We start from the raw sequence: 21094 nt of genomic DNA, 5'->3' as shown, positions 1-21094 counted from the left end.
TTTTAAAGCGATCCATAGTTTTGGGAGTGTTTCTGTTTGCTGTCCTTCCTCTGGTCTATTCTTACTGCTTTCAAAGTCCATACAAAAATCCAGGTACACACACCAGGTTCTTTATGCTGTCGTTTTTATGCATTGTAGATGGTTTTATCCATGGCAATAATGCACGTAGGCTTTGCATATTTTATTTGCATTGATTTGCATTCAGTATGGGCTTGACATGACAAATTGCCATAGGTTGCTACTAGATGAGATACAGGAAAGTGGTGAAACAAAAAATTCATTAGTTTTTCTTATTTCTTGATAGGTACAAAATTTTGCCAGGATGATACAGATAAATCTTGGCATCCTGTGGGTTCCACTTGGTGAAATAGTAAATACATAAACTGCAGTTGTTCCGCAAAGTCAATGAGTTGCTGTTCTGCATAAGTATACAATTCACAAACTTCTTTTACAACTTTACGAATGCATAAAATATTTTAAAAATGTATTTTTTAGGTTTTTATATCCTAATATTTATGTTGGTTACTGCATATCTGGCATGTTGATAATAACAATTTTGATTTTTTTTGTAGTTTAAAAACATTTATACCACAAACTCATATAACTAGACCTTGTGTTAATCTTTATCAAGGCGCATCCTTGATTCTTAAAATACATTCTGCATTTTAAAATTTTAAATGCATTTTATAAATTCTATTTAAATATAATTAAACAAATAATTAGTTCTTAAAATTTTCTTGGGTGGTTTTTATATTTACCAAAGCACTGTCCGTAATATTGGATGAAAATTTCATATCCAGGAGATAAATCTAACACATTATGATGTGTCACACCATGTGTCCTGACCCTATCCACAAAACCAGAAATTTCAAGACAATGAGGACAGGACTATGACAGTACCCTCGTCCCTAAGAGACACCCCTTGGCGTCTCAAAGGAAAATCGAGCGGGGCAAGACAGACAAGAACGAACACAGACAAACCACACAACAATGGAGGGGGAACATAAGGGCTACGATAAGGGGATTGGGGTGATTTAAAACAAATAACATGAAAGGGAGGGGGGGAGGAATGTGAGGCCAAGACTTGGGGACACTGGGTGTGGGCGGAACTAAGGTAGGTGGCTTAAGAGGGACTGGGGCTCGTTTTGACGAGCGGGTAGGGGCGGTTGGGGCAGGACGAGAAGGTCTAGCCATGGCAGTGGGAGACTGGGGGGAGGGACCCAAGGGGAGTGCCGGCTGGGGAAATTTTGGCTGGACTGCTGACTGGGATGTTTGCCGGATAGCCGGCTGCTGAACCGGACTGGCCGCCGGCTGGAAGGCCGGCTGGGCTGGACAGGGCGCTGGCTGAATCCCGGCGCTGACAGCAACCCCTTCTTCCGCTACATCTTCTTTGACCGCACTGGAGGAGTAGGTGGGAAAGTCTAAAGACTCCCTTATCCCAAGCCTCCCACGCAGGCTATCTTGAGGGGAAGGGACTGCAGGGGTTGAGCCGGATGGAGGTGCGGAGTTGCCCAGGGTGAGGGTGGCCAGGACGCGATCCTCCGGGACAGTAGCCAAGGAAGAGGATACCCAGGCTGGAACTTAAGGCCAGGGATCGTCCCTGTTGATCACGAACCTGATCATATCACCCAACCACAGGGGACTTAACATCTCCATCTCGGACCGCTTGAGAGGCTCAGTGAGGCAGCAGTTAAAAATAACCTGAGCTCTGACTCACCGAACTCAGTCTCTACTGCTGCAGACATAAAAACTCCTGGGTAAAGTCCCTTATCCCGCGATCCACCTTTCGAAGCCCAAAAAGCAGGCGGGCCTGCTGGGAATGCAAGGAGCTGTCCATACCACTTGTCTGCTGGGTTCTAAACTGGCCAGTTCGTTCTGGCATGAATTTATAGGCAAAACCCATGTGTAGACAGAGTGGAGGGAACAGAAAACTTTTATTAGATATAAAACACAAAGCAAAAACCACAATGGGGCAAAACAGAAACTTAAACAAAACTCGAAACAAAACACTTGCCACAAGGGGGCAAAACTAAGAAAGTCAAAAATGATCACATGAACATGGAAACAAGATGCTGGGAAATACTCAGGGACTCACACACTCATAGGCACAAAACGAACCTGCACTGGACAGAAGGAACTGGGGCTTGATAAATGGAACACTATCGAGGGAAATAACAACGGGCAGGTGAGGAGAATCAAACACTAATTGGACAATGGTGGGGAAACAACGGGGCAGGGCCAAAGCACAATTAGAAGACATGTGGTGCAATGTCATAACAAACAGCCACATGTTTCACACAAGACATAACACACAAGACATGGTACTGTCATGACCCTGTCCACGAAACTAGAAATTTCAAGACAAGCAGGACAGAACCACGACAATAATGCATATTTTAAGTTACCATACTAATAGCCTTTACATATTAAATAGAGTGGAAGGATGGACTAATGCATATTAACTGATTGATGCTTTTATTTCTTTTATTTCAGTAGAATGGGGACTCCTACTGGTTTTTCTGACGAGTAAACAGTGGAGTACGATTACACAGAATGCTCTTCTGAAGTCTTTGACAAAAAAAAAACATGTTCTCATGGTTCAGTCGGTAAATGATCATCAAATTAAGGATAAAGATGTCAGGACTCTGTCCTTCCTGTCACGAGTTTCCTAACTCGCTGGACAGAGTTGTGACAGTAGGGCTACCATGTCTTTGGGTTTTATTGTGTTATGTGTGGAGACACGTGGCTTTTGTTGTCACTTTGCGTCGTGTGTTCTCCTGTCTTTCAGCCCCGCCCCCCTGTCTTTAACATATGTGAATTAAACATTATATACATGAAACAGTGAAACATGAACATAAAACAGTAACCATTTGAATAATAATTTCCAAGAATGCACAGAGATACAGGAAATTTTATAGAAATAAAGAATATTAAATTTAAGTGTAAAAAAATATTTCTTCTTCTCAAACACAAAACTTTTTATGTTTTGTAAATCTGTGTTTGAATAAAACTGAATCAATACTCTCTGATTGTTGCCAATCCAAACAAGCCCTATATTGACTTTTCTGACCTGCTCATGATGTCCCCATGCACCCATACTATTTTCTTTATTGTTGCATTAAAGGTGACGTCAATAAACATTAAAATCATTTTCACCTAAATTCCTTTACCACTAGATGGCACACTAAAATTGCTTTGAGATTATTTTGTTTTTTCAAAGTGAATGGAAAGTTTGGAATCAACAGGCTGAGAAACAATGATGGTAAAGACACGCGCACACACACGTTCTCAAACATAAACACACATCCAAGCTCCCTCCATCAATCCAGCATCTGGGGCAGTGTGGAGAGGTGTGTCAGGCTTTTCAATGCATGTGCACAATTACAAATGTGCAATTTGCTTGTAGAAAATTCTCCACTTCTTCATATCTTATATTTGCCTATTTTTTGACCAGTCAAAGACACTCTTAGGCTGCAACAACATCAGGACACAAGAAGAAATGCTCATTTAGGCTTCTTGAGGATGGTTTTCCAAACTAACTTCACCGGACCACTGCATGGAATATCAGACAAAGATTTCTAAGGAGACTGTGGAACATTGTTTTATTCCATTGTCACTTTACATTTGTCTACTTTAAGTGTTGTCCGTTGCTTGCTTAGTTTAAATACACACCATGTGTAGACTGTGGAGTATAGTAGTTTTGTTTTGTGTCAAATTGGTGGACGCTGCTAATGGAAATACAGGATTTATGCCGGAAAGAGGGACTGCTGCTTCCTCCTGCTTTGGGGGTTTTGATCTCTACTTTGTACTTGATAAGTAAGTTCTCTTTTTCATATCTCTATTTCTTACCATTGCATGTCACAATATTGTTTACTATATAGAGTGTTGCAATAGAATTCTTTAAAGATCATTTGTAGCAAGTTAAATTCTGTTAGGACAAAAATGGGAAGATCCCAAAATATCAAACCAAATGACATTTGCATTTCTAGCTCACCTTTTATATATGCTACCATTTTGCTATAACTGTTAACCTGGTCCAAAGATGATTTTAGGTCAGTTTAGAAGGTACACCTGGAACACCTAAAAGGTACCAGGACACATACTGTAGGACACATAAGAACATTGTTTACAAATGTTTTATTGGTTAAAAGCTTATAAATCCCAATTGGTTTTATTTTGGTTCCAATTGCAATTACATTTATACGGTTTCCAAAAACTTTTTTAGGTTGAAGCTATGTTTGTGCATAAAAGAGAGAAAATTTGTAAATAGTCCTGTCTCTTTCTTTCTTTTCTAACAATAATGGACAAGGTGAGAGAATTGCATGTTTGGGGTCATTGCGGACACTCTGGCTGGATGTAAGTGTTGCCCCTTGAGGACGATTTGCAAATATGTACAACTGAGCCAAAGAGCTGAAGGCCAATAATATATTAAACAGCTGGTTTCAGGAGGTTGTTTGCAATATTAGTCCCACAGAGGCAGTTTCATAGATAAAGGTAAAGAAATTACATAACGAATTGGTCTTGTCTCTGTTTTGCTTGGTAGTTTTGTTGGCCACTCACAGGCTTGCCCTAATTTTGAAACAGTTATGCCAAAGTTGAACATACAGATGTTCCTGGGTATGGAAAACCAATTACACACACTTCTTTTGAACTTATCTTAACATGTTCATGTGCTGTTACCTTTGAACATACACACTAACACATACACACACACACACACACAAACTCACGCATACACATGCATCTGGTGTATTGTAAATACCCTCAATGTGGGTCAAAGTTTCCACATATTTTGTTTTTACCAGTCTGAACTTTGGCACTACTCCGCAAAACCCTGAATGTTATGTTCATGTCATACAAATGTGTTTTGAGTAAAAAAACACAGCTGTGTTTTCCAGTAGATGTAAATCATTCATCATGGGTTGCCTGACAGTTCTGCTGTGAATGGGATTGTTTTTGCTGGACAGATTTCAACTGTTCTGGACTGATAGTGTTCTGTATAAATTGATACACTCATTCATTTCCACTTTACCCCGTTCTTTTAGTAGAAAATTGGATGCAAATCCAATGCTTTAGGTATAATTCATATCATTGTTTTTTCAATATATGTATATATATATATACAGTATATAGTGTATTTCACTGAAAAAGTCATACAGGGTTTAAACAGCATGACGGTGTTCTAAAGGGAATATCTTCATCCAAATGTCTGCAAAAACGTTTTGGCATACGTCTGCTTTCTTGGGTTTGCATAGCACCTATGTCTTTCATTGCTTTGTGAAGCCAAAACATTGTGGTTCTTGTGGGTACACATCATGAATTTTACAAAAATAAGAGATAAAGTTGATGGAAGTCCTGACGAAAGATTACGCTGACAAAGCAAGTCACTAAACAAGTCTAACCAATCAGAAAAATAAAAAGGAGAAACCGCAACACTTAATATTGTGTCTGCAGAGAAAGGAGCCCTGTTGTTAGAGCAGCTAAACCAACCTGCAAGAAAATTCTGCAAAAAAAGGCATTTCTTATCACACAATTAGCACATTGAAACTCCTCAGTATTTCCCATTTATTAAAATAAACCAAAAATACACTGCTTGCACTTACTAGCAGTCATACCCCCTCCCTTACTACTCACACGTCACACAGAGCCAGTGTGCACAACCAAGCCAATTTATCCACTTTGTCACTGGATTTAGCAACTTTTCACATCACTTATAAGTGATTTTTTTTCAGAAAAGGCCCATAGCAACAAATCTAGTGACTTTTTTCCAATCCAAGCTTTCATAAGTTAAAAAGTGACACTCTTCCTGGCCTGGGAATGCAAAGTCCTGCCAAATGTGGTGGCAAGAAATTACTCAATTGGTCAAGAAATGAGTCAAATTATGAGAGGAGTCATAATCTGGCAGGAACAGTAGTCAAAATCAGGATATAAATCAGGAGTTCATTGGACGTGACTGCTGGTAAGAATGTAGTATTAATGTGTCGCGTTTAGTCCCTTTTTAATATTTTAAACATGTTTTATTTGTAATATATAATTTGAAAGACATCTTACCATGATATATTTAAGAAATGGTTTTAGACACTTCATTCAGGCACTGTGTACCCATTTCAGTCGACATTAAATCAAAATGGACAATTTAGATTTTTACGAAAGAGTTTTTTTAATAAATTATTTATTTGAGCACTTACCTTGCGTGTTTATAATCCTTAAACAGAAATGTTAACTTTGCATTTTTTTAACTTCCACCATAGTAAAAAGCATTTAATTTACGGATGTTTTACATTCAAATATTGTCAACACAAGTCAGAGAATGCCAGATCACTTGAGGCTGAGTTGTGGGAAAGTTGGGATGTTCTTCTTATGGGCCTTTTCTGTGGCTTCACTCTATAGTTGTGGCTTTAATAGTTTGGGCTTTTTGGTAAAGTCTGTGAAGGCAATTTTCCCTCCATTCATTCAACTTAAGCTGTTTTGCAGAGAAATGTTAAGAAATTTTGTTGGGAAAAAGGCAAATGTGTTATTATATAATATATTCCCAGGGGATTGTGACTGTATTTTGACCCCTTTTAATATACATTATAATACTATTACTGTGTTATGGATGTGCAATAACATGCTAATAATACACAAACACACAAGCATACTAATACTTTTTTTGTATATATTTGGATTTAATAATGTAAAGGGAATTTATAAATTTACGTCTGTATAGCCTTTGAAATGTAATGGGAAATGTAATTTGCCAATATATGTTAATAGATGCCGAGCTAACCGCTAACTGCAAACTTAGTAAAATGCCCTTGTTGAACTCTTTCAGCTCTGCAGTAAAACCTATGAGATGTGGTTGGGGGCGGTGTTTCTCATCCATTTCCAAGTATTATCTAAACCTATTAAATTAATAATGTGACAATCCTGTCCAATTTCAGTGAAAATTAATAGTCAGTCTTGGACAGATGAAGAATACTAGTTCATTAAGAGTTATAGCTGTATAAATTAATCCAGTTTAACACATTCTTTCACACACACACACACCATTTGCCTCTTGTTAAACCCTTTCACCATCAGCTCCAGATGTTCCAAACCCATTCCCTGCTCTGGCAAATGCATCTGCTAAGAGTATTGGATCTTACTAACAATGGAAAATGGGAGAGGGGAGGACAGACACAGCGCACAACGCACAGCATTGCATATATTTTTGCCACGTTATCTCAAGTTATGTCATTGCAATTAATATGAGGTTGTTAGAATAGCACTTTCAATTGTCTCTGCACTGCTCATTCCAATAGGTATTTGGACACTTAAGGCACATCTGAAAATGTATGAATGTCATTGGATTAATTAATAAAGTAAAAAATATGGCATTGTCCTCCTTTAAAGCCAAGTGGTATTTAAAAAAAGGTAAGAATATAAACTCAATATATACTATATGAGCAATGACCCTTCAGTCTAGTCATTTGGAATGACTAACAATGAATGAAGTTTATTTGCGAAAACAGAAAACATTTTTTTTTAAATCATTAAAAATTAAAAATCATGTTTTTATGGTTGTTGTCATGTCTTTTACTGTTTGTGTTAGTTAGTCCATTTAGGGATGCTAGAAAGAACAGGATGAATTCCATGTTAGTGGACCCGTGGTGTATATGTAGATACTATGTAGGTAATAAAAACAGCGCTTCATTATCTAAGGTCTCTATACACCTAGCTCTAAAGACAAAGTTATGTATATATTGCATTTCTGTCAAAAGATCCTGCAACAATTACACATCAGATGTTTGATCAAAACACCCGAACTGCAGTTTGATTTACATTAATTGTAATGCACAATGATATTTTTTAATTGTATCAAAACTGAGTTATGTTTTTGCAAATGAAATCTTCAAATGTTAATTTTATATATATATATACATATAATAAGTAATTGCAACCAAAGTGCAAAGGAAAGTTTGAAAGTAATAAAAAGGTATGGCTTTTTGAACAGTATTATAATGCATAGACATGATTATCTATCTATACCCTATATTATATATCTATATACATTAGACACTGACTGTATATTACTGATGTAAAATTCACATCTGGCACATAAGGATGCCCTCATTTGGTAGTGATTATTGGCACCTGAAGACTTCAGCCACCCTAATAGGATGATGATAACGTGGCTCGCCATGTGTCGTCATGTAATTTGCTTGAAACTTAAACAATGTCTACTATCAATATAGTAGACAGGACAGGAGATGGAATACAGGGCAATGATCAACAGCTTTGTGGAGTGGTGTGAAGCTAACCCACTACAACTAAATGTATCAAAAACAAAGGAAATGGTAATGGCTTCAGGAGGAAAACAACACAACCCATCCCTGTCAGTATAACTGATTGTGATGTGGAGATTGAGGACTCTTACAAATATCTGGGGGTCCACATTGAAAATAAACTCAACTGGTCAAAAATCATGGAGGCATAAAGGCCAAAAGGGCCAACGTTGAATCTTTTTGCGGAGAATGTCCGAAAGTCCTTTAATGTGTCTAATAAAATGCTCTGCATGTCCAACCAGTCAGTGGTAGCTAGTTCCCTCTTTTATGCTGTAGTGTTCTGGGGCACTGGTGTGAAAATGGGTGATGTCAATAGACTGAACAAACTCATGAAGAAGGCAAGTTCTGTCATTGGAGAGGATCTGGTTCTGCTGGAGGTGGTTGCTGAAACAAGAATGATGTCCAAACGTTCTTGGACAACACCTCTCACCCTCTTCATAACACTCTTGCTGATTTGAGGAGTAATTTCAGCTGCAGAATGATTCCACTCCGGTGCAACAGTGAATGCAATCGAAGGTCTTTTGTGCCTTCAGCAATTAAGCTGTTTAAAACATCCCTCAAAAGCAGGGGCACCATTGACCTTCTGGTGGACTAGTGGGCCACACCTCATTGACATTACACCTGTGAATAAAAAGCGTAAATGTCACACGCACACGTTTTGTCGTTTCAGCCTTCTTTTTTTACCTAAACTATATGGATACTTTGTATATCCTGTGCATTTATGTTTACCAGGGGAAGGTTGTTTTGGTATCATTATATACATCCTGGATTTTTTTAATACTCTGTTAACATCTTGTGCAGTCATTTGTACATTATTACATCTTTATATGTTGTTTTGCACTTTTTGTAATTTACTGTACATTCATACATACACATATATATACAGTATAAACTGTATGTATATATAACAGTTCATATACAGTATAACAAACGGCATGAATAATCTAATGTGCCAAAATACATTTCATCCTGTAAGTAGACAGCCAGCCAGCCAGCCAGATAACTTTTGCTTAGAAATACAAAGGAATGATACAGTTGGCATCCTACTCATTCAGACAGCTGTTCTGGAGGACGCTGGATACTGGGTCAATTTTCTATCTACAGAGAATAAAAGTGTTTCAAAATGTAATTTTTTAACCACCGCTTTGAAAATATCTCACACAGCTGTAAATATTTGTCTTCTCTTAGCCTGTGAATCTTTATCTCCCCCTTGATGTCTGACTGTAAGTGTCTATTATATATCTGTCTCCACATGCAGATCTGGAAGTGTGCAGCATCACTGGAATGAAATATATAACTTTGTGGAACACCTGGCCTATAAATTCATAAGGTAGCAGATGCATCTCTTTGCATGAAAAATATGTAAACTGTCTAATTATTCTGTGGAGACATATTTAACTTGAATCACTATAGGGTCATTTTACAACAATAAACTATTTCAGTCATTTCAAGTTTAAATCAAATCTGAAATCATTTGCATTTGGGACATGCCTTCAAATAATTTTCATGTTTGTAATTGCATCTAGCCCTCAGCTGCGGATGTCTTTTATTGTATTCTCCGATCAGGGCAACATTCTGATGCGGCTTACAGAAGACAGGTTTGTAAATCATTATCTTTTTGGTATACTGGTTTAACACACTTTATTACTATGGTACACCAAGATAAACTGGTACAAAAATAGGATTATGATGCTGTGAGGGCCCAGGGCACTAGAAATTGTAATTGCTATTAAAGACATGAATGCTTACACGTTTCTAAAAACGTATATATATAACGTGATTATCGACAGTAACTATGACTATTCATATTGTGCTAATACTACACATATGATGATATCGTAAATAATTAAACACTATTACTACTAAAAGATGGGGTCACTTACAGATATGTGACTCTGGACAACAAAACCAGTCTATTGGGTCAATTTTTCGAAATTAGGAATTTTATATAATCTGAAAACTGATTAATAAAGCTTTCTATTGATGTGTGTTTGTTAGGATATAACAATATTTTGCAGAGACAGAACTGTTTAAAACTCTGGAATCTGAGGGTTCAGAAAATCTAAATCTTGAGAAAATTGACTTTGAAGTTGTTAATCAGAGGCACTGTAGCAAGCGATCCACTCATAAAAATAAAGGTTTGATATATTTAGGGTAGGAAATTTACTGAATATCTCCATGGAACATGATTGTAACTTAATATCCTAATGATTTTTGGCATAAGAGAAAAAACTATAATTTTTACCCACACAATGTATTTTTGGCTTTTTCTAAAAATGTTCCTGTGCTACTCAATACTGGTTTTGTGATCTAGGATCACATATATTTCTCATTTCATTGTTAGTTATACAGTTCGTTGTGGCAACATTCTGGAGCACATTCAAGCTATTCTTACATCTGCATTAGTCTTGCATCTGCAGGGACTTGTTTCCAGCTGTAGGCCGCTGAGATTATGTGCCTTATATTCATTGTTAATTTGCGGGAGAGCATTGACCACAGCAAAGTTTTTTGGCAAAATGTGCTGCACCGCTTCCGTTAACAAGTGCTGAAGGCAGAATCTGTGAAAAATGATTATGAGACACTGATTGACTCATAAAGTACAGTATGTGGCACAAGAGAACATCTGCTGTGAGCATTCAGTCATCCTTTTGATCATCTCCAATCCTTCAAAGAGCACTTCTAAGACCTGAAAATGCGCTTGACAATTTTTTAAGAAAAGTCTCTTGTGAGCTGCCCAGGGCCATGCCAGTTATGTCTGTGACTAAACCTTTGCCATATGTCCCAAGAAGTGGATGTTTATTTCCTTACTGCTATCCTAGTTAACAAACTCCTGACTTCCACTCTTGTTTGCTCCTTTGCTAATATAAACTCTCCAAATAACAAGAAAAGTGTTTCCTTTGAGACAGATCAAAAGTCAAACAAACAGGTGACATCATTTAGTCATTTACTAAAGTCATTTACTGCCAAACAAGAGATACAAATAAATGCAAGGCCCTTTCACACTCCAAATGACACTATAAAGAATTGCTGTGTTGTCGTGTGGGGTTTTCACAATAACATTCCACCTTTGCGACTAAATATTATCCAGAATTCTTATATGTGTTGCTATTGTTCTAAAAAGAAAACCCAATTCTTTTCATATACCGCATACATTATGTTTAAAATAAGGCACAATTTTCAGATTTTTTAATAATGCAGTTCTTGAATCAAAAAGTATGATTGTGATGTATTTTTCGTTCTCTTTATACTGTATTTGATTGGTCAGAGAACATATTCGTAAAGGTTTGGAGGAACTCCAGAAAGTGCGGCCAGGTGGAGACACTTTAATGCATGAGGGCATTCAGAGGGTGAGTCGGCCAATACAGACTACTCACAATAACCCTGATAATGTGTGTTAAAATAGTCTTTATCTGATTATATCTCTATCTTATGGCAAGACGAATTAAGACTTAATGAAATTGTTTGTCCTTTTTTGTACTTTTCCCATGTTTTTTTTGTTTCTAGGCAAGTGAACAAATTTACTATGGTAACACTGAAGGTAGGTCTACTGTGTGATCTACTTTGTTGGTAAAACCTAAACAGTTTGGATCCGTTTGGTCGTAACTGGTTTAGTTACTGTAGGTAATGCTTGTCAGCTTGTACACTTACTCTATAAAAACTCAAGATACAAACTTGTAAAAAATAGGGGCACCACTTGCTTACCCGGTGCGTTAGGTCAAGAGTTATTCTCCATGACTGAACCTACAATCCCGAGATTCTTGCAATGCGCATAACAATGTGTTTTAAAAGGATTGTGGTTGGGATAAGCATGAGCTTTCTACATCTTTCATTTCCCGGTATTAATTGGCTTTTGCTCATTCCTTCTCTTATGTTAGTCAAAAAACGTGCATACATCTGAACATCGGTCAGTTAAACTAGTTTTACTGTAGCATTTGAAATAGAAACAGCATCATGCTCTGCCTGTACAAAAATGTTTTGGGGCCAATGTACTTATTGTAGCAAGTTGATGTTTCTACTGCGGACTGCCCTCATCATTTTAACTCCAAAATATGATGTTGTGCTGGTAAACTAATATTTCATTCCCTTACAAGGCATACCATTACCATTCTGAAGGAAAAGTGCTTGTTGTTGCCCTGTATATGGGCATTCAAAGCAACATTTTGGCAAATCTTGACTCCAGTACTTCATAGGCAAAACATTAAGTTAAATCTTGAGGTCGCTTGGCTTCACCGGTTCAAGCTTGTTAAAGTAAACCAAAGGTAGCCGTTATGGGTGATGAGCCAAAACTAGTATTGAATTGCTCAACATATCGCCTACCTCATACTGCTCACTAGAAATAACTTTTGAAAGCGTAGCTTGTTTTGTGTCAGTAGTATATGTTTAAACATGTTTTCATGTTTATCAAACTGTGGAGAAAGCACTTGCTATAGCTAGTTTTGGAATGGGGCATGTTCCTTCTGCTGTCTTTAATACTTATATGTAGAGTATATAATGGCATGATATAAAAATTTGAAAAAATATGACAGAAACATTGCTTTTTTGTAAAGGATACCGAACAGCCAGTGTCATCATTGCACTCACAGACGGGGAGTTACATGAAGATCTATTCTATTATGCTGAGCGAGAGGTAAGAAGGGATTAAAACTAAAAGATCACAGTCGCTCTCAGTGCAAGAAGATGTTTAAGGGGACATCAGTGTCCTGCAAAGCAGGTCATTCTTATGCCGCCAATGAGATCACACATTTTTTCGTTTTTCACAGCTGGTACCAATAATAAGACAATATTCATCAATTCGAAGCATATCTTCAGTTATACAAACGAATATCAGAGAACCTATGAACGTTCATTTGGACTAGAATATACCAGTTATTCACAGATAACATGCACAAAAGTGTATACACAAAAAAGTGCTTAATTTTTCAGTATGTGTCCAAAAAAAGTTTATAGTCAACCCCATGAGGTAAAAATAAATATGAAATAAACTGCATTGTTTTTATAGCATTATTTAGTATTTTACATCAGGTTTGGCTTTTTTAAAACACAACAGCTTTTTGACTCTTTTTTACATTTTACTATTTAAAACAAATATGTGCATTTTATAGTAGTTTTAATGTGTTGCTTGTACCGTATCACATTTGCTTTAAGGTTCGACCAAGAAAATAAAACAATGCAGCATCACTGATGATAATGCCCTACTGTAGCTTTCTCTTCATATATATCATTTGCAGTTGTAGCAGTTCATTTTTACACTCTGTTCACATTACAAGCGACATGATCCTCATAATTTCAATGGAGAGCAGTGTCTAAAGATAGATGAGAAATGTTTAAATTTATGCGAATGAGCAGTGACTTTTGGGAACGTCGTGATAAACGTGATTCTTCTCCTCTCAGCTCCTGCAGTGAGCATCACCGGTAGTGAAAACCACTACCAGCCTAACCGCCAACCCCTGGCGACATTGCGGTGACAAGTGGCTTGTAATGTGAACGAGGCATCAGTTGATTGCAGGTGTCTAAAGTTTTTCGTCTCTGTTTCAGGCCAATCGCTCTCGCAGCCTGGGTGCCTCGGTTTACTGTGTGGGGGTGAAGGATTTCAATGAGACACAGGTGTGTGTATTTGCTGTTTGGTGATACACTTTGGGGTATTATATTACCATATTTATTGACACTATAGCACAATTATAGCAGTCATTTACTCACCTTCTTGTCATTTTAAACCTGTGACTTTCTTTTTTCTGCAGAACAAAAAGAAGATACTTTGAAGAATGTTGGTAACCGAACAATGGCGGTACCCATTCACATATATTGGTTAGAGACAAAACCAGTGATTGGGAACTGCCGTTGTTCAGTGACCAACCTTTTCCAAAATATTTTCTTTTGTGTTCTGCAGAAGAAAGAAAGTCGTGCAGGTTTGAAATGACAAGTTTTTGAGTAAATGATGAAAGAATTTTCATTTCTGGATGAACTATTCTTTTAAGTAAATTTACTATATAAATATACTACTTATTCAGTAGGCCTACCATTGATGTATATATTAAGTGCTATTTGACACTGTATAACTGAATACAGACACAATACTTTACTCTGTCAAAGCATGGCTAAAAATGGGGTTTAAATTATGTTTTACGAATACGATTTTATGTGACATGTTAATCTTCGTCGGTTTGTCAGTAGTTTTTTTCATCTTCTCTAGCTTGCCAAAATTGCTGACGGCAAAGATCACGTCTTTCCAGTGAATGATGGTTTTGAAGCTCTACAAGGAGTCATCGATTCGGTGAGCATTTATATAAATGTGTTTAAATCTGGTAAATTATTACTATGGAAAAATGCTATTTCACTATAAATCATTGAGATATTTTGGTTGGGTTGCTTGAATTCCATACAAAGTATCAGGCTAAAACATGTGCAACAGGTTTGTAAACGGCGGCTATTGTAGGTTTAGTCTACTGACTTAAAAGAATAGTTCACCTTCAAAATGAAAATTCTGAAATCATTTACTCACCCTTTTGACTTTCTAAACCTGTCTTTATTCTGCAAAACACAAAAACAGAAAAATGTTGTTCACCAAAAAACGTTGGTCTCCATTGACTTCTATCATTTGGCGACAAACCCAACGCAAGGCAATGGTGACCAACAGTTTTCTGATACCAACATATAAAAAAATATCTTCTTTTGTGTTCTGCAGAAGAAAGAAAGTTATCTAGGGTTGAAACGACAAGAGGGCTTGTAAATAATTACATAGTTTTATTTTGAAGGTGAACTATTCCTTTAACCTCTTGACGTAATACAGGGCGGAGGGAAAGAAAAACACTAGACCAAAGAATAACAAACAAGAATATTCATTCAGCCTACTCTGAAGACTTTGGATTCTCTCCAATATCATATTCTAAGATAGACCTGCCAGGCCGTGTTTAAATATGATAGGACAGAGGAGTCTGCTCAAACATGATCAAAGCTTTCTCATTGTATTCTTTATTTGTGCAATGAAAGGTTCTGATTTTCAGCTTCTTAGCTGAAGTGAAAGAAAAGAAGACATTTTTTGTGTGAAGATTGGTCTCATCAGTGCTGAGGTTGAGTGTTTCTTGGGTTAGGACTGGAGACTGTCCAGCTGGACTCCATCTGTTGCCAATTAGCTGCATGCTGAAAGTTCTGGACTGAGACTCAGGAGAAGGTAGAGTGTTGTAAATCAGCAGGGTCCTTGGGATCTGAAAGCATAATTCCATATATGACAGAGATCAAAGCAACCTCATCCCGCATAGGTGGTATGGGTGATGATGGACATCAACAAGAGGATGAGATGAATTAAACATATGTATTTTATAACAAAAACACCATGAAGAAAATGGATGTTATCTGTAAAAAAAGATTCCGTAAAAAATGGAAATTTTCTGTCAGTTGCATTGATAGAAATAAACCATAAAAGATATACAGTTTTTCCTGTAAAATAACTGAATATAAGAATATGTTATAAGTTGTTTTGCCCGTATTCTTGTAAATTAGCTTTCTGTAAATATCTGTAATTTTACAGTTTTGGACCCTATTTCAAAAATAAACTGTGAAAAATAAAATCTTAAAAAAAGGAAATTTTCTTGTAAAATAAAGTATTTTTACATTTGTTTGACAGCATTTTAAAAATACATTTAAAAATTGAAACAATGTAATTGTGTTTTTTACATTTTACAATTAAAATGCCAAAAAATGCCAAAAAAATACAATAGTTTGTCATTGTTTAAGAATCAAGAATCATTTGAATTTCGACTTATTTCGCCTGTTTTGTCTGTCAGATCCTGAAAAAATCATGCATTGAGATCCTTGCCGCAGAGCCTTCAAGTATCTGTGCTGGAGGTGCGTAAATAATTATGATTATTTCACTCTATACTGTAGATCAATCCTCTGTTGCACCACTCATCTTTAGGCAAGGTTTATTCTAATGAATCAGTCTTCTATGAATAACCAGGACAGCTTCTTTTCTTAAATTATACAATTTGACACCGCCACAGTAACAGAATACAAAAGGTTCTGTCAAAGGAAATTATGCCAAAAGTGGGGGTTTTTAGTTGTGAATTAAATCAAGGCATTTAAAGGCATTGCTCTTAATAGTTTCCCTCTTGTAATGAACGACCATTGAGAAATTTTATTTACATCACTTTTGATCACTTTAGCTCAGTGGATTTATAATATCTCCATTCGAAAGGCCTACTTGGCCATAGAGACTAAGCTTTGAGCAACTTTGAGCCACGGTTTTAAGCAACTTGTTGTAACGTACAAAAGGCTATTAGAAATCATTAGATAATTAAAAAAAATGTATGTAAACTTTGAACATAGATTTCTGTGTCTCTGTAATGTTGAGGCATAAGAGTGTTTTATCTTACTTGTTTTAATTTTGTGATTTATATCTTTCAAAAATACAAACATCTTATTTCTGTAGAGATATAATAATTATTATAATAATGCATTTTATTTATAATGTGCTTTTCTTGCACCCAAGGCGCTACAAGTTAATACTGTACTGTACATCCATTATTAAGAAATACAAAAACAAAACATCAAGAAAGACAAGAATAATAATAATAATAAATAATAAATGAGTGAAACATCGCAAATTTAAAACGTGAATTAACATTGTTTTGCATGAACTTGCTGTTTTATAGAGGCGTTCCAAGTTGTAGTTAGAGGAAATGGATTTCTTCATGCTAGAAACGTGGAAAAGGTCCTTTGCAGCTTCAGAATCAATGACACCCTTACCAGAAGTAAGTACATGGCTATCACGTTGGTCTATTAGTTATTCATATGATAACTTGGCTGACATCTAATTTTTGTTATTTAAACTATTGAAAACTGTATGCTTCTCTTTAATCCAAGGGGTCTTATATAAGACATTTTCGTGACTTTTCTTGCACAATCACCATATGGTTGGCATGATTTGAGGCAGAATCTACAAACCACAGAAAAGTGGCTCGCCATGCCAAGCGAAATGCCATTCTTTTGTTTTGGGCTAAGTGTGTTTTTAAAAGGGTATAGGGGTTTAAAAGCCAATGAAGCAGAAATAAGAGAATAAGTGCCCTCAAGAGTCTAGGGAAGTAAGCAAATCCCCTCAAGCAAATGTCAGCTCAACCCCTTGCAGTTTTTACTACAGTTCTAATGTTTTTACAGGATCCACATCCTTTCTTGCACATTGTAGTGTTGCAGAGTCCGTCATATGAGTCACAGCGGCTGTAACAGTGACACCGTGTCTCTTTCTAATGATTTTGTTTACAATATCATTGGACTCTGAGGCCACATACACAATTTACAAATGTTTGCACCTGTGTAATGTTTGTCATCAGCAGCTATACAGTGTTGTCAGTGTATGTCAGTGTTGTGCTGATACTGTCCTCTTGAAACAGGCCCACGACCCATTTTTTGCAGTTAAGAACATAAGCTCTGCGTCTTGGATTGTTTAGTCTTGACAAAAACAAAAACATTGTCCCTGCTTGGAATTAGTTGAGGAATGAGTGCCAAGGTTCACTTGTGTCCCATGTTGAAATACTAAAGCAGTTAAGGTATGCAAACAAAGCATGATCATTGTTTTTTGTGTGATAAAGACCAGAAAATCTATTGATTAACTGTATCATGAATTTAAATTAAAAAATCCTTTTTGTCAATCCTCAGCAAACCAGTCACACTTTTCCACCCTTAGGCCCTAACTTCCAGAAATTGTACTCTGTCATCGCTCTGGCCTGTTTTGTGTTTACTCTTGTAAACACACGAGAGGATATCCTGTAAATTAAGATAATTGCCAGTACACACACTGTTTGTGTCCTTGAAATTAGATCTAAGGTGGAGTTATTGGTGTAGCCCAACAGTATGCAATATGTACCTAAATTATATGCTTTTTTGATATTTGATTGAAGGTTGTTTTAATCTTAACCTACACTGTAAAAAAAATCCCTAAAAAATAATATTTTACGGCATTTGGGCCACATGTAAAACAGCATAAAATAACAGTTTTGTCAGTCATGTTTTTCTTCAAAATGGGCTGTGTTTGCCTGTAATTTGATGGTTTATTAAAGTTTTACCCAACAATTTTTTTTTTACAGTGCACCTCGCTATAAAAGAGATTGTGAAAGTTCTCTTTAAATTCCCTCAGTTGTATGTTTGAGGGGTGAATCAATGTGAATGTCATTTTGCTACAGTTTATATTAAATGTAAAATGTTTTTAGACTAAATAATTCTAATCAAGGCTTAACATTAACCTTTTTGCTCAACAGCCACAGTGGTTTTCCAAAGTTACTAGTAGCCACTTGGCATTTTCACCGGCCAAATACATTCCATATGATTAAAGTTGACTTTGTGATGCTAAAATTACTGATTTATTGATTTATTGAGCTAGATTTAAAACCCTTTCAAATTCAGATTGACCACCCCAATAATTTAGCTGGTATACACCACAATACTTACCCGCACATCCAAATGCAGTCCTAGAGGTGTTTCTTCCGAATAGCCTGTGCGTTCAGAACCAGTAACGTTAGCTGCGTCCTCCAGTGGTCCCATGTGTCAACCGATTGTCTTATTTTAGTTAAAACATTATAAAATGTAAATTGTATTTCTCATAAAACGTAACCACTGTAGAATCATTTTACCTTTAAATGTAACGGTTATGTTTGTGAAAAAAACCTGAAATAATAAACCTTATGACAAATGCATTCTACAGAGGACACAGTTTATATCCGACTCGATAAAATGGCAAGTGGGAGCAGCTGTCTTAGGCCACAGTTGAAATCTATCCGCATTTGGTGGGTTGGTGGGTGATAATGTCAAGCCCTGATTGTAATTCATTAAAAAGTAAAAATTGCATAGGAATAAGGCTGTAATTACATAGTAATAACTAAATAATATATATGGTTACTAACTGTTTCACAGGTTGAAAATAAAGTGGAATATCTAGTGAATTGATTCCTCAGAATTTCTCAGAACAGAGGTTCTACGCAGTCTTGTTTTTAATATACATCAGATGGTCAATTAAATAAACAGTGTTGACTGAGGTTTAGGCCTACTGGCTTTAGCGTAGTCCTCAAATAATCAGATTTACATTTTTGCATTTGGAAGACTCTTTCATTCAAAGCAACTTACAAGTCCATTGAAATTCAGTTTTATCAAACAGGACACACCTAGAGCAACAGAAACACGGTTGAATAAAAAACAGATGGACTTCCATTACATTCATTCTACATTCTGCTCAGAATTAATTTGTCGTCTACAGTAATCCCATTGATTTATTAATCAACTCGCAACCATTTGCTATTCTTTTACATTTACATTTATGCATTTGGCAGATGCTTTTATCCAAATTGACTTACATTGCATTATATTTGATAACGCCATGCTCTTAACCACTGATCTACAGGAAAGCTTCTTTACTTAGTAGTAAAACATGATGTTCGCATGTGCACTTTTAATAAACAGCTTCAACTCTGATTATATTAAATACAACCCAACAGCCCAAACAAGCATATTTCCAATGTCAAATGCTGATACATTAATGAATATGAATTATAATATTTGCTTGGGATGTTTTTGGCTCTCCTCTCCATTTCATTCATGGCAGTATAGCATATGAGCAATTAAATTCTGTGCATGACAGACAAATCTTGGCCATGAGCCTCTTTTCCCTATTGTCACAATTCAATTGGGAGATTCAAAATTGTACAGTTTCAATTACAGGGATTCAATTGCAGTATTTAACTAAGAAACCCTGTGTCCTGTTCACACCACCATCTTAACATTGTGTTGAATTGCAGGTCTGTGCTATTTTGGCAGCACGCAGAGGACTAACAGAATATTAGGCAGGTGGTCATAATGTTTTGGCTTATCGGTGTATAGCGACGGCACATCAACCATGAAAGCAGTTCCATTTAAATCCAGGGTGTTGAAAACAAGTGGATTACTTTCTCAAGGTGAATTAAGTCCAATCGGGAATTAACAGCAGATGTTTCAGGTCAACTAAATGAAATCAACCAAAAGGATATCATAAGGTTTCAATCATCTGGCGCTCTTGAGTCCGCTTTAGACTTTGAAATGAAGTTGTACTTATTTTTTTATTTTTTTAGTGGTTAAGCCATTGATAGTGGAGGACACATACCTGTTATGTCCAGCTCCTGTTCTTCGGGATGAGGGAACGTAAGATTCCTTTGATAAATATCTGCATCTGTAAATCATAAGATCTTTGTTTAAATTCATCATTTAAAGTGCTTTTTCAAAATGTATGTTGTAGGGCGGCCTCCCTATATGTTAGCATGAATGAAGGCTTGAGTTTTATCTCCAGTTCTGTGACCATCACCACTGTAAGCTGTGTAAGTATTATTCAAAGTACTATTTTCACATACTGTTCAAACGTATGATACAAATATTTTTTGCGAGGTTGTAGCTATGAGTCCAAGGAATAGTAATACTTGGCATAACAATACCTGGAGTAAAACTTCCCAGAGCTGTGAAACTTTATGTTCTTGCTCTTACGTTATTAAATAACGTAAGACGTTATGCAAATTACAATTAATGAATAATGTATTAAAGCAACAGAAGCAACATGGTCTGATAATGCCTACAGGAACTTTAATAGATTGCTGAAATGCTATTAAAGAGGTGACAATCATTGATCTTTAGAATAGTGCAAGACAAATGTAAGACAAATCCAAACATCCCTCACAATCCAGCAAGTCACTCAAGTCACTTGCACTATTGTATAGTCTATATTGTTATCTGTTCATAACCTCCTGTACATTAATGTTCACAGTATATAGCCTTCTGTATAT

General features: G+C 36.4%; 1 protein-coding gene and 1 long non-coding RNA gene across 2 annotated transcripts in view; both read left to right on the top strand.

The window, feature by feature from the left end:
• The first annotated feature begins 4 nt into the window (after window positions 1-4).
• On the top strand, window positions 5-2845 carry LOC130407311 (uncharacterized). Its single transcript, XR_008904602.1, has 3 exons — window positions 5-93; window positions 305-426; window positions 2497-2845. It is a non-coding gene; the product is annotated as an uncharacterized LOC130407311 (long non-coding RNA).
• A 460-nt stretch (window positions 2846-3305) lies between these two features.
• antxr1a (ANTXR cell adhesion molecule 1a) overlaps window positions 3306-21094 on the top strand; it is a 34185-nt gene continuing 16396 nt past the window's right edge. Inside the window, exons 1-12 of the mRNA XM_056773156.1 lie at window positions 3306-3816; window positions 9565-9636; window positions 9833-9904; window positions 11572-11653; window positions 11811-11844; window positions 12854-12933; window positions 13842-13910; window positions 14497-14577; window positions 16088-16148; window positions 16955-17053; window positions 20393-20462; window positions 20557-20635. Of these exons, the coding sequence (XP_056629134.1) occupies window positions 3674-3816; window positions 9565-9636; window positions 9833-9904; window positions 11572-11653; window positions 11811-11844; window positions 12854-12933; window positions 13842-13910; window positions 14497-14577; window positions 16088-16148; window positions 16955-17053; window positions 20393-20462; window positions 20557-20635 (942 nt within the window). The 5' untranslated portion in view covers window positions 3306-3673. The remainder of the gene's footprint in view (window positions 3817-9564; window positions 9637-9832; window positions 9905-11571; window positions 11654-11810; window positions 11845-12853; window positions 12934-13841; window positions 13911-14496; window positions 14578-16087; window positions 16149-16954; window positions 17054-20392; window positions 20463-20556; window positions 20636-21094) is intronic.

Source organism: Triplophysa dalaica, chromosome 18 (assembly GCF_015846415.1).
Source record: "Triplophysa dalaica isolate WHDGS20190420 chromosome 18, ASM1584641v1, whole genome shotgun sequence".
Taxonomy (NCBI): Eukaryota; Metazoa; Chordata; class Actinopteri; order Cypriniformes; family Nemacheilidae; genus Triplophysa; species Triplophysa dalaica.
Note: the sequence above shows the minus strand (reverse complement) of the source record. Positions and strands in the feature narration are given on the sequence as shown.